Source organism: Astyanax mexicanus, unplaced genomic scaffold (genome assembly GCF_023375975.1).
Source record: "Astyanax mexicanus isolate ESR-SI-001 unplaced genomic scaffold, AstMex3_surface scaffold_36, whole genome shotgun sequence".
Taxonomy (NCBI): Eukaryota; Metazoa; Chordata; class Actinopteri; order Characiformes; family Acestrorhamphidae; genus Astyanax; species Astyanax mexicanus.
In genome coordinates, this window is record NW_026040046.1 from 1,804,100 (window position 1) to 1,816,025 (window position 11,926).

Consider the following 11,926-nt stretch of genomic DNA (forward strand, 5'->3'; position numbering starts at 1 on the left):
TGATAGATGGATAGAATTTCTCTCTGGGATCAATAAAGTATCTGTCTAAACCTGCCAGCGTTTGAAGCGTCCAGCCTTCGGCGAGATTCAGATTGCATCTTTCGGTCGTACACCTGCAGTGACTGAGCCAGCAGAGTATGAAGACAGGTCTTAACCTTTAAGGCTTTTCCAGCAATGTCCAAATTGTTGACAAATGAGAAAATTGTCCTAAAATTGTGTAGTGTAGACCCAGCCTAAATAAACTAACCTAAAAGAAAGCACCCAGAACAACAAGTTTTTGAAAAACAATTTACTGTTTTTATCACATTTTTTCACATTTTTTATGCAAAGACCGGCCACAAAAAAACAGACGTCTCCTTTTCGGCACAATTGCAGGAAGGTTGTTAGAAAGAAACAAAAGCAGAAGAAAAATCTCAGATCACAATCATCTCTTTCTGTGTTGTCTGCGTGTGGGAGTGGGTAAGAGAGACTGGCCTGCCAGGCCGAGGCCAGGACTCCAGAGTTCAGCCTCTTTCTGCTTCTCCTCATGTTTGGCCTTGCAGTGTCCTGTAGTGGCGCTAGAGAGCTCAGCTTAGTTCACCTGAGGAGTCAGCCTGAGCCCCACCCACTCACACCCACACCTCTCTTCCTCCACCAAAGTCCAGCTCCGTGTCCCGCTGCTGCTCTGTCCTGTCCTGCACCGGTCATGACAGGTTGGCAATGTTGGCCAGGAAGCGCTGAGCCCACCACTCCTCCAGATCAATAGGCACAAAGTCTACAAAGGGGACAAAGAGCATAAGGGGACATGGGTCAATTAAATGCAGAAATACCACAATATAAAAATATTAAAATATCCATCACCGTTTAGCTTTTTATGAAGTACACACACAAAAGTCAGCACTAGTGAGACATTTAATGCCTGGTACACACTGCACATTTTTGCCCAGTTCTCCAGTCACGATTGTTAGTTTATTTTTTTTGTTGACCATCCGCCAAAACCTCTGCACTGAGGCAAATCAGTGATTGCTCAGGTGTAGTGTGACCCACTGATCGCCAGCAAACATCTAGCAGGTTTAATATTCTGAGCAGTCGGCCACTGTGAGTAAAGAGCAGAGATTACCTGCTTCTATAATCAAAAAACGTATTTATTTGTGTCAGTATACACTGTCCCTACTGGTTAAGTTTTCAGGACCAACAACAATAAAATTTTAAACAGTAAATGTAAATGTATACTTTCATCTTTAGGATGGAAAGAAGAAAGAAAATTCCAGCTTTACACCAAACTCAACTCAATTTCACAGTTCAGCCGAGTTTCCATGCCTGTGTTAATTCCAGAGTTACAGTGCGTTTTTAGCCTTATGTCATGTGTGATGTGGACGGTGTGAATAACCAATAGGAGAATTCACTCCTGCAGCAAACAACTCTCCCTGTTCATTTTTAATCAGGCTCCTGTCCTTATTTAACAAACAAACTTATGCACACACAACAGTAGCTGTGGCCAAAAAGTGCTTTTGTTTGTGTTCTATAATTTAACAGTTTCTTCATTGATGGTTCTAGGGGCGGGGCCACAGCTGAAATCTGATTGGCACCCTGAAATGCCCCGCCCTTGTCCGATGATCAGATTATGAGTAGATGCAATGAGCTAAATGTGAATGTACAGTGTGATTAAAGCTTATGTTTTTGCACTGACAATATTTATTTTTATAAAAAATGAATAAAATGCTGTTTGAGAGTATTTTGTCTCTGGACAGTAAAATTACATGTAAAATCAAAAAGGACATTTTTGCAGATAAGAGATTCCAGAAACAAAAGAAAAATCCACAGAAACCCAAAAATGAACACAGACAAAAAAAGAAGTATCTTTAAAAATATACGTTACATATATTTTTTCTGTTTTGAATTTGTAACAAACTTTTTTCTATTGATTCTTAACATTTTGATGTTCCATTCAAGCGTTTAAACATGGAGTGACTGGTGAAATAATACTCGGCCCCTCTATAACTATTAGGGATGTCACGATTCTCTAAATCCTCGATTCAATTTTATTTTTGATTTTAGGTTCACGATTCGATTCGATTATCGATTTTCTTTTTTTTACAGCAGAGAGGCCTATGTCTATGTCTATGGTCAGTCATTGGTTTGATTAATCAAAATTAAAAATAAATTTACATTTATTTATCTTATTTCAAAAGGTGGGCTTGATATAAGTGATGCAAAGTGATACAAGTGATCTGTAATACACCACATTAGGCACTAATGGTCAAATTTAAATAATTTAATTAAGATATATATGTAATGCCATCTAGTGGCTTTTTTTGGTAGCAGCAGTGTGCACTATTAAAACAGCAATGTGCAACATAAAATAATACAAAAAATACAGGAACAGTCATGTACAAAATAATAGAACAATTAGAGCCTTAACAAACTGAACTCTATCCTACTATAACAGATAAACATGAAAAATAAGACCTGGTCCCTGAGAATGACAAGTTTTTTTCTTTACTCTTGAACTGTGGTATAATCGGAGGTTCATGCCATAACATGTAATTTTGGCACTGTTGTGCTGATTAGCACTCCCTGGTGAGTATTATTCCTTAAATACTGCACTTACGGGATGCTTTAGCTGCTTGATCTCGCCATGCTTCTGATAACCCCCCGTTTGCAGTGTGCCTCTCAAACCTCTGCTTGCTGTATGGTTAGCACTAGCTTCTTTAAAACTATGGCATGTCTTGGAACTGATGGTGTAGAGTGACTGGCTCTCTGGCTCTGCAGACAGATGAGGGTGTGTGCTGGATGTGTTTACAACAAAAGGTATTATTTGTTAGCTCCGAGCAAATTTAAACTGATCCAGTTTAATAAGCTAAATTTTTGCATCAAAACCTACTGCCTACGGCTTTTAGTTAGTCAGCCTCTGTAAACAGAGTTTACTAATTAATCCTGAACTGAAGTTACAGGTTAAAGGAGTGCGGGGGCTGGAAGGTCGCTGGTGAACTGTAAGCTGGAAAAGGTTTACATGTCACTCAGTGGGATCCAGAAGTCATGTTTTGAAACAGGACCAGACCTCGGCTGCTACAGAACGTCCTTGCTGTGGTGGAGCTAGAGAGCACAGCTGTTGTTCGGGCTGCTCCAGATTTACACCCAGGGTACACCCATTCTGCAGCCCCGTGGCCAGGTGGAAGTGTTTCAGTAACACCAGGTGGAGGAGGGTGTTATATTCTACAGCTGTTCAATAACCACAAACACTAGGGCTGTACTGCTTAGTCATTATCGGGATCAGAACTGGTAATCAAGATACCACAGACGTGTAAATGAGTATCAAACCAGTCAACGCAGGTTTTTACAAATTTTAAAAGCTAGAACAAGGTTAAAAAATGTAGGATATCGCTATAGCCAAAATGGCAAACATGAGTGAAACACAAAAAACTTTTTTTGCATAAACAAGGACAAGTCAAGCCTTAGATCAGCTGGCAAGAAACGAGTGTCCCTACAGATAGTCTGATCCTGAAACACAACTTTTCTCATTTTGCTTCTGAAATGTCGATTCGGTCTGAAAAACGTCTCTGCACTGCTCTCCCAAAACTGTCTGGAGTGTTCGTACTCCCAGAGGTTTAGTAAACATTATCGGGGACACAGAGATTTCAGCCATCATAAGATGGGCCACTGCAGTAAAGATGATTCTGCTTAAAGCAGGAAAAGTTAAAACTCTGCATTAAGCTTGTTTCAATTATGCCTACATCATCTGCTGAGGATACAGATCAATAACGGACATTGTTCACATAATGAAATAATTCCCTTGTAATAAACCACATCAAATGTTTAGTTTTTTTATATGATGTGCATGTAGTTATATTAACTGAGCAGCATCAGAGCGGGAAAAACATTTATCTCCATTTTTGTTTTTTGATACAATGCTAATTTGAGTCATCATCATCTTCATTATATCAGAAATTCAGAATCAAAGAACAAATAGAAATGCTCCAAAATGAATCATGTTTTTATTCTATTGTAAATGTTTGCGAGAAAAGAGATTGTGTGTGTGTTTTTTTTACAAATTGCCAAACTTACCAAAACTAAAACATTATTCGACTGCTGCACAAACAGCATTTGAGTTGTTTAGAAAATCTTATGTTTCCAAGCTCAAATTAACCCACTTTCATTTCCAGTTCCTAATTTCTAGCTAGGTCTGCCCAATTACACCATGCCTTTAGCACTGGGAGAAGGAATGCTAGCACATACTTCCACCACCTCACGTAAACAAAATGTCATTGGACAGCTGATATACAATTTAATCAGTCTAAAACAGTATGTAGAGTATACTGACTCTTCATGCTGGGGTTAGGACTCCTCTCGGCGTACTGCACTGGGCCTTTCCCGTTGCCTGGTTGGGCTCCATCCCCAAGCTTCTGTTCCACCTCCTGCCAAGCTGCAAACACACACATACCCGGTTCGTCAATATTTGCAAGACCAAAAAAAAAAAAAAAAAAAAAAGATAAGAAAAGATGAAAAAATACAAAATTACAAAAAACACCACAAACACAAAAAACACACAGCTAGAACATGTCAGAAAAGCTAAAACACTTCCTAGACCCCTCCAAACCCTCCAGCCTCCACTAATCAGATAAACAAAAGGCTTCTTAGTCTGGCTCTTAACTACAGACTGCGTGTGGACAGCAGGTGATCTCAAAGTGCTTACTGTGTTCAGTTTTGACAGTTTAGCTTAGTGAGGGTGAGAAACAGCTTAGCAGAAATCTGAAACCTGAAATCATTTACATGATGATGAATAAGCAAAACAGTTCAATTCAAAACAAACCTGGACCGTGGGTCATGGACTGACTGGCCTTGTTAGCTAAGCATGATAGATTACATGCAAAGTTGCATCAGCCATTAGGAGGGGTCTGGTCTGAAACAGGGAGGTTTTACTGAGATAAGACTTTTGCCCCCCCATCCCCCAGACAGCATGGGAGCACTGCTGCAACAGCTGAGGATCATTTGCAATGAACAAGAATGATTGGTTGAATATTCATATTATAACTACACGGACATGTCAAAAGACACAGTTATATTGTATTTTTTGTCCACGCCCCGTGGAAACTGAATGTGGATGTGATTTTTGCCAGAATGTATGTTTGCATTGACATGAGTGACTCCACCACTCACGATCATTTCCAAACACTGTGTTCACTGTGGCTTCTATGACGTACTTGTGGTAGAAAAATTAACTCTCCATTTGCATGCGGTCTTCAACCTTACTCACATAACACTTTACAACTTTATATTAATGGTTACAGAGCCATCTTTTAAGGTAACACTTCATATTCAGTTTATACTACTGTCCCATGACTTTTGGCATGTTAATGTAGTACTCGCATAAAAATTAAATTGGTTTGCAGAGCTTCATGATATCTTAAATTATGAGTGCTTATTAGCAGCACTACACTAGGAAGGGAGGCACATGGTCAGCAACAATACTCAAATCATGGCTTGAACTGCCCAGACTGTTTATTAAAATATATAACCCCAAGTGTCCCAACAAATAATTCCCCACAGAATTACAACACCTACAACACCTGCAAAATTCTGACTAGCATCTATATTCTTAAGCTGAAACTCAGTTTACGTCAGACCAGGCTGTGTTTCTCCAGAGTTCTTCAGATGTCCAGTGTGGGTGAGACTGTATGGAGTCAGAGCAGCCTAAGCTTCCTGTTCCAGGATGACAGAAGTTACCCCGGCAGGGTGTTCTGCTATTGTAGTTCATACTCCTCAAAAGTTTGGACGTGTTGGTGATCATTCTAGAATGCTTTTCTGCTGTACTAAGTTGTAGAGAGTGTTTATCTAATGCCTACCTTACACCTCATGTTTTTAAGGGATTTCTCTGTCGCAGACAAATTTCCAGGGTCGGGATAAAATCATAAGTCTCTGGCTAGAGTCGAGCTGCAGTCGAGTTGCGGGGGGGGGGGGGGGGGGGTCATCTCCATCGTTCAGTTTAAAGGTGGTTAGGATTAAAAGTTTTAGTCAGTCGGGTTTGTGTCCTCGCGCTACGATAAAATCAACCCTGTTTAATATTACCACAAGTCTTAAGACTCGGCTCACGCAAATAGTGACGTGAACTACAGGAAGAGGCAAGACTATATTACGTGACTGTTCACTTACAAACAATTTAAAAAAGAACACATTTTGCAGCTTACTGTAATATGTACAGTATTTTAAACGCATTATATTTATAATTATTTTATTTTGCACTACTTTGTCTTATTGTGCACTGTTATTTTTAATAAACATGTTTAATAAATACACATTTTGCAAGAATGATGTTCTTTATTAAATCTTAGTTCTAATTTTATCCAACAAAGGAAAATGTACAGCAGCGAAACGGTTTTCGCTGTAGCAAAAAAGGAGGTTAAAGAAGCCTATAATCAGAGCTGAACACAAAATATATTCTATTAAAATATATCATGAATTAACAGCGTGGCTGCAGTCTTGTAGTTAGTGATCCTCAGTCTTTGTAAAATCTTAGTCTGTGAGTAAAATTCTGTGACTAGTCTTTAGATGTGAGAGGGGGTGAGATTTCAGTCTTTTCAGAAAGAGTCTTTAATAAGAGTCTTATTAAAGTTGTGTAGCGTATGAACAGCTTTAGTAACTGTAGGCTTTTTATTAGCTCCAAACAGTCTGACCAGACTCTGTTGACCTTCCTCAACAAAGTGTTTCAGTCTGCAGAAATTAAGAGCCGCTCGCTGGATGTTTTTTCTTTATTACCATTTTCTGATGAACTATAGAGACTGTTATTCTGAAAAATCCAGGAATTTAACAGTTTTAGAAACACTGGCACCAGCCCTACTCCCACCAACAATCATGCTACCCTCAACATTTTCTCTCCATTCTGGTGGTTGGTGTGAACTTTAGCTGACACTATAGATGTACAGGTGCATATATTTTCACATAACTGACTAGAATTTATATTATTTCAGGCGTATCTTTTACTGCACAGAAATGACCTTAACTCATTAAACCTTAAAGCATTTCATTGGAAAACCATGAACCTGTGAGCTCCTGACTAAAATTAATCAATCCCTGGCATTGGAAGTGTCAGAGCTGGAGAGTCCTCCCAGCCTTGGCCTTTCTCCCGTGGAACCAGTTTGAGAGGCAGACACTGCTGGGGTTTATAAACCCCTGTAATCTGTATTTTCTACTGTTTGTAGACATCATCTACATGGGCATACTAAATGTCAGTATACTTTTTTTTTTTTACCTCAAGAGTTACCTTAGGGTTGGGAATACCCACACCTATAAACATTGTGAGGTGTTATCTAGTAATGCTGAACACATTGTGCCAATGGCAAGGCAATCTTTGTTATGGGAGCTTGAGTGAGGTCTGATAGTGGATGACAGACGGCATTTAACATTCCTCGATCCACAGTCTCACATGGACAGCACAGTGGGTGGTAATGTCTGTGACCGGTGGCTTCTGGTTAGAATTGTCCATGAAAATAGACAAGCAGCTCTGCCAAAAATCATATCAGCATTCATAGCAGGAGACCCCCACACATGTCCTACAGATCAGTGCAACATTATTTAACTTCCATGAGACACAATACTGTTTACTGTCCCATGCCTTTTGGCATGTCAAGAGTTAAAACATAAAAGAATGAAGCTCTTCAGGAGGAGTGTAGAAGATCTCTGATTTTGGATGATCAGTGTACATGATAGACTCACCTTCATATACAAATCTGACATTTTCTTCATGTGCTGGAGTGAAGCCTTCCACTGTGTTGTCCTCTTTTGGCGAGGTCGATCTGTGGTAGCGCTTTCCATTCAAGCGCTGAAAGACAATTTTAGGTGCCGGTGAGCTAAAAAAGAGCAATGAAGAGAGAAAAAGGATAAACAAGTTTAAAACCAGGCCAATAGGAATAATCAAAATACCACTGCTGCTTATACCAGACACGAGCAGTGTTTTATACTAAATAACAATCGATAATGGGTCGCAAAAAAAAAAAACTGCATAATTTAATGGTGGTTTGATGTGTGCTCAAGTAATCCTCCAATAATCCAAGTCAGAGGTGAATAGATCCAGATGTCTGAAGAGTATAAATGCCTCTAAAAGTAACCTCACAGAAAGTTAAAAACGTTTTGCAGTAGCAAAGTGTGCCCTAAAGTGTGTTTAATGTCAATTATGGCAGAGGGGTTAAGGCATAAAACAGGGTATTTTGTCTAGAATTGCCACCATCATTTTACAATCAACATTTTGTTCAGCACACACAAACAGTTTGGATAGTAAATACATGGCTATATTTGTGTTTTACACATAGTGACACACGCATCCATTCATCATTACTGAAGAAATCAGTGTCTGGGCTTCTCTACCCAATTTTACCATTTCCATTCAAAACGAAGGACTACTGTCGTGTCTGAGAACTAAGGAACTGATCAGGAATATTTTTTGCTGCACCAAGCTAAGAATTCCCTCAGGCACATTCACTCATCTGTTACCTGTTAAAAAGGTCCAGCTCAAAACCAGCCTTGTTTTGAACTTGTTTTGACCTGCTGGACATACAGTAGCTACCATACATAGCTACACAGCCAAGCATAGGCTTCTAAATAAGCAGAACAGCTTAAAATTGCCCATGTCTACGAAATATATAAAATATATTCAGTAGATACAGTATAGTAAATGAAAACTCAAAAAATACTTTTAGCCTCTTCATTCTACCTAATAGAATTTGTTTCAGTTTGAGTGCTTTATTTATAATACAATAATAACATTTTAATAGACTTCATGGTCAATAATTTATGACATTTTATTAAAATGATTAGAATAGTCAAATAGAGGTCTACAGGGAGAAGCTTTAATGAAACAATACTTTACCTTGGGTATACCTTCACCTTAACTTAAGTACAGTACCAGTCAAAAATGTAGAAACACATGGTAGACAAAAAATGTGTTTGGCCACACACCTTACATAAAAACACAACCCAGGTGGTTTGGGATGAGCTGGAGTGCAGAGTGAAGAAAAAGCAGTAAACAAATATTTAAAAACTCTACAACTCCTTTAAGACATGAGAAAAAACATTTCAGATTCTCCCACATGAGAGAATAATGCCAAGAGTGGGTAACATTGCCACAAACAAGAGGTGCAACTTTGAAAAATCTTAAGTATAAAATTTAACTATTTTTGTTTACTTCTTAATTGCATGTGTTCCTTCATAGTTTTGTTGAAAAATAATGAAAAGGGGTATGTCCAAACTTTTGACTGGTACTGGCAGTCTATAGGAGACTTGTGGAACCAATTAACGTAATGTGGAACTAATGGAGTATCACATTCAGTAATATGCTTAAGAAAAATATTTGTACTTTAGGCAGTTGAAGTGATGCTGTTGTTTTTGTTCTTAATAAAGCGCCACAATCAGGCTCATAGTTTGTTTGTTACAAAAAGAGCCAAAAGATGGAGCATCTAATGATAACAGTAGGAGAGAACCCTGGTTTCAAGCATTTAATATAAGAGCTCGAGGCCCATAACAACATTTCATCTCAAAAAACAAAACATGGTTATAATGAAGATTCATTGTTATTATGAAGTAAATAAAGGTGAGACTATACAGAATTATCAGCCTCTTTATTTGTTCCACAAAATGTACCGAAAACGTCCCGAACCGTGGGGTTTATACTGAAGTGTGAACTGAAAGTGAATTTTGTGTCCCATTACACTCCTGGTCCTAATTCCCCTCTGAAAAAGAATACCACCTTATTTACTACTCTTTAGCACAATGTAAATGTACTTACTTAAATTTTACCTTCATGTTATTTTGCACTGTTCAGATGTTAACCTTAGATGTTAGCATTTTTTAAGGTTTAAATTTTGGTGTAACACAAATAACAAATATTGCACAGGCATCTGGGTAGGTGGAATAATCAGCATAGCTAAATTGTAGAAAAGTGAGATTAAAAAACATTCATTAAAGCAATTAAATAATTGAACAGAACAGTCCTAAAAATATTTACTTTTAAAAACAGCTAGTTTTATTTCTGCACACAGACATTCCATTTACACACTGTACTGTAGTAATGCTCTCAAGATGTTTTCAGAATGTCACTTAGGAACTTTAAGAGTAAAAGTAGAGTACACGGTTTGATTAGGAAAACATTACAAGCTTTTAAAGGGTCTGTAACACTATGGATTACATTTGGATTCAAAATATGGATTAAATATTTAATAGAGCTGCAGCACTGCGCATGCGTCAGTTCGCTGTGTGCTGTTAGATAACTTCCTTAGATACACAACTCGTCTCTTTGGAAACTGGAAAGCGGGGTGTTATGGAATAAGGGCTGCTAATGCTAAGCGCGCTAGCTGTCATAACATACTGAATATGAAACTGTTAGACTAAAAGACCTGGGAGTTCACAGAAACGGGAGTACTGTAGTCAATTAGGTTAGCTAGCTGATAGCTAACGCTAGCTCTGGCTGAATGTAGCTGTAACGTTTCTGTTCGTGTAAAGCTAGTTAGCTTAGGTAAGCTAACGCTAGTTAGTTAACTAGCCAGGCTTATGTATTACAGCGTTCTGGTGGAGAATGTATAGCTATATTATTATATTTTGCATTTAATAGGAGAATATCAAATGTTTAATCGTAGTTAAACTGCTGTTACCGCTAGCTAAACAGTTGAACTCAGCTCGCTAGCTAACGACACCACCACAGGTTGGAGAGACTATGAGCAGCGCACACAGGCTGGAGAGAGCAGCACTGACAAGGTCAAACCTCATACTGAAACATAACAACCCGAATAAAACCTGTTCTACTTAAATAATACAACTTTTCACCTGCTTCGAATCGGTTTAAGACGTTGAACTAATTCCTGCTCGGCAGTGGTAGAGGTGAGTTTATGGAATTTATGGGTTAGTCTTATGCGTAAACGTCACCAGAGTTTAAAGGACGTTTCACCCACATGGAGCAGAGGGAGGCTTAACCAGACAGACAGACAGACAGCTAGCTTAGCTAGTTACTCACCTAGACTCAAGCCAGTGATTCTGTTTGTGCTTTAAGTCGTTGGATTTGCTGTCGATCTGCTGCGTTGGGCCTGGAAATACACGCACATATATTTTATAGCAATGAACCTAAAGCAAGTTTACACATGCACACGTGCTAAGAAGCTGAACTAGGACAGGTAGTGTGGTGTAGTGAGGTGCATGCCGCAGAGACCCCTACCTGTCCTCCGTTGTGTCACTAGTTTGCTGGGACCTCTGGTTATTGTGTACATCATGTGAGAGAGCAGCCCAGTTCTCTTCCGATCTCCAGAGCAGAGTGGTGAGGTGTGTAAGTATGTAGGAGAGCAGAGCAGGGAATAGATGCAGTCAGCCAGACACCCTTTCTTCCCCCTCAACCTTCAGGTTTAACCAAGTAGACAACAGTCTTATGTTTGTCGTTCCTGAGTCAGCCGAGTGTCCGTCCGCCTGCTGCTGCTTCTTCTCCGTTAAGTTACTTAACGCTTTAACGCGGTGCCTTTTCCAATCCCCCCCTCCTTCTCTTCTTCCAGCAGCAGCAGCCCAGTTATGCTCAGCTTTAGCTTAAAGCCTCCAGAAATCAGCCAGCCCAGAGTTAAAAGAGGGTCAGCCCGGGTGAGAAAGGGGGGCAGGGGCAGGAAGGTGTTAAGTATCCTTGTGTCAATGTTAAACTGAAGGACACGCACGGCTCGGTCTGTAGGGCTGCAGGTGACCCTGTTTATCTCACGCCGCTCAGAGCCAAGCCCCGCCCCCGGCGTTGACGTCGCAACACGCCCCCTAACCAACCACGTGTAACCCCTTCTTTTCCGTGTTTCAGATTTTTATTTCTCTATATGCTTCTATTCACTATCAAGCAAGCTTAAGTATTTTGGAAATGTGTAAGTATTTGACAAAAGATCAAAAGCAAGTGATTGTAAATAAAAATCAAATTCTTGCTATTTATGTTTCTCGAAGGTCG

The 11,926-nt window shown here is 39.3% G+C and overlaps 1 protein-coding gene across 1 annotated transcript; it reads right to left on the reverse strand.

The window, feature by feature from the left end:
• Window positions 1-274: 274 nt before the first annotated feature.
• Window positions 275-11,695, reverse strand: mcrip2 (MAPK regulated corepressor interacting protein 2). The gene is made up of 5 exons (XM_007241116.4): window positions 11,174-11,695; window positions 10,976-11,045; window positions 7,690-7,823; window positions 4,301-4,402; window positions 275-754 (listed from the first exon to the last, which is right to left on the reverse strand). The coding sequence occupies exons 1-5, from the start codon at window positions 11,226-11,228 to the stop codon at window positions 684-686; spliced, it is 432 nt and encodes a 143-aa protein (XP_007241178.1). The 5' UTR covers window positions 11,229-11,695; the 3' UTR covers window positions 275-683.
• Window positions 11,696-11,926: the final 231 nt, after the last annotated feature.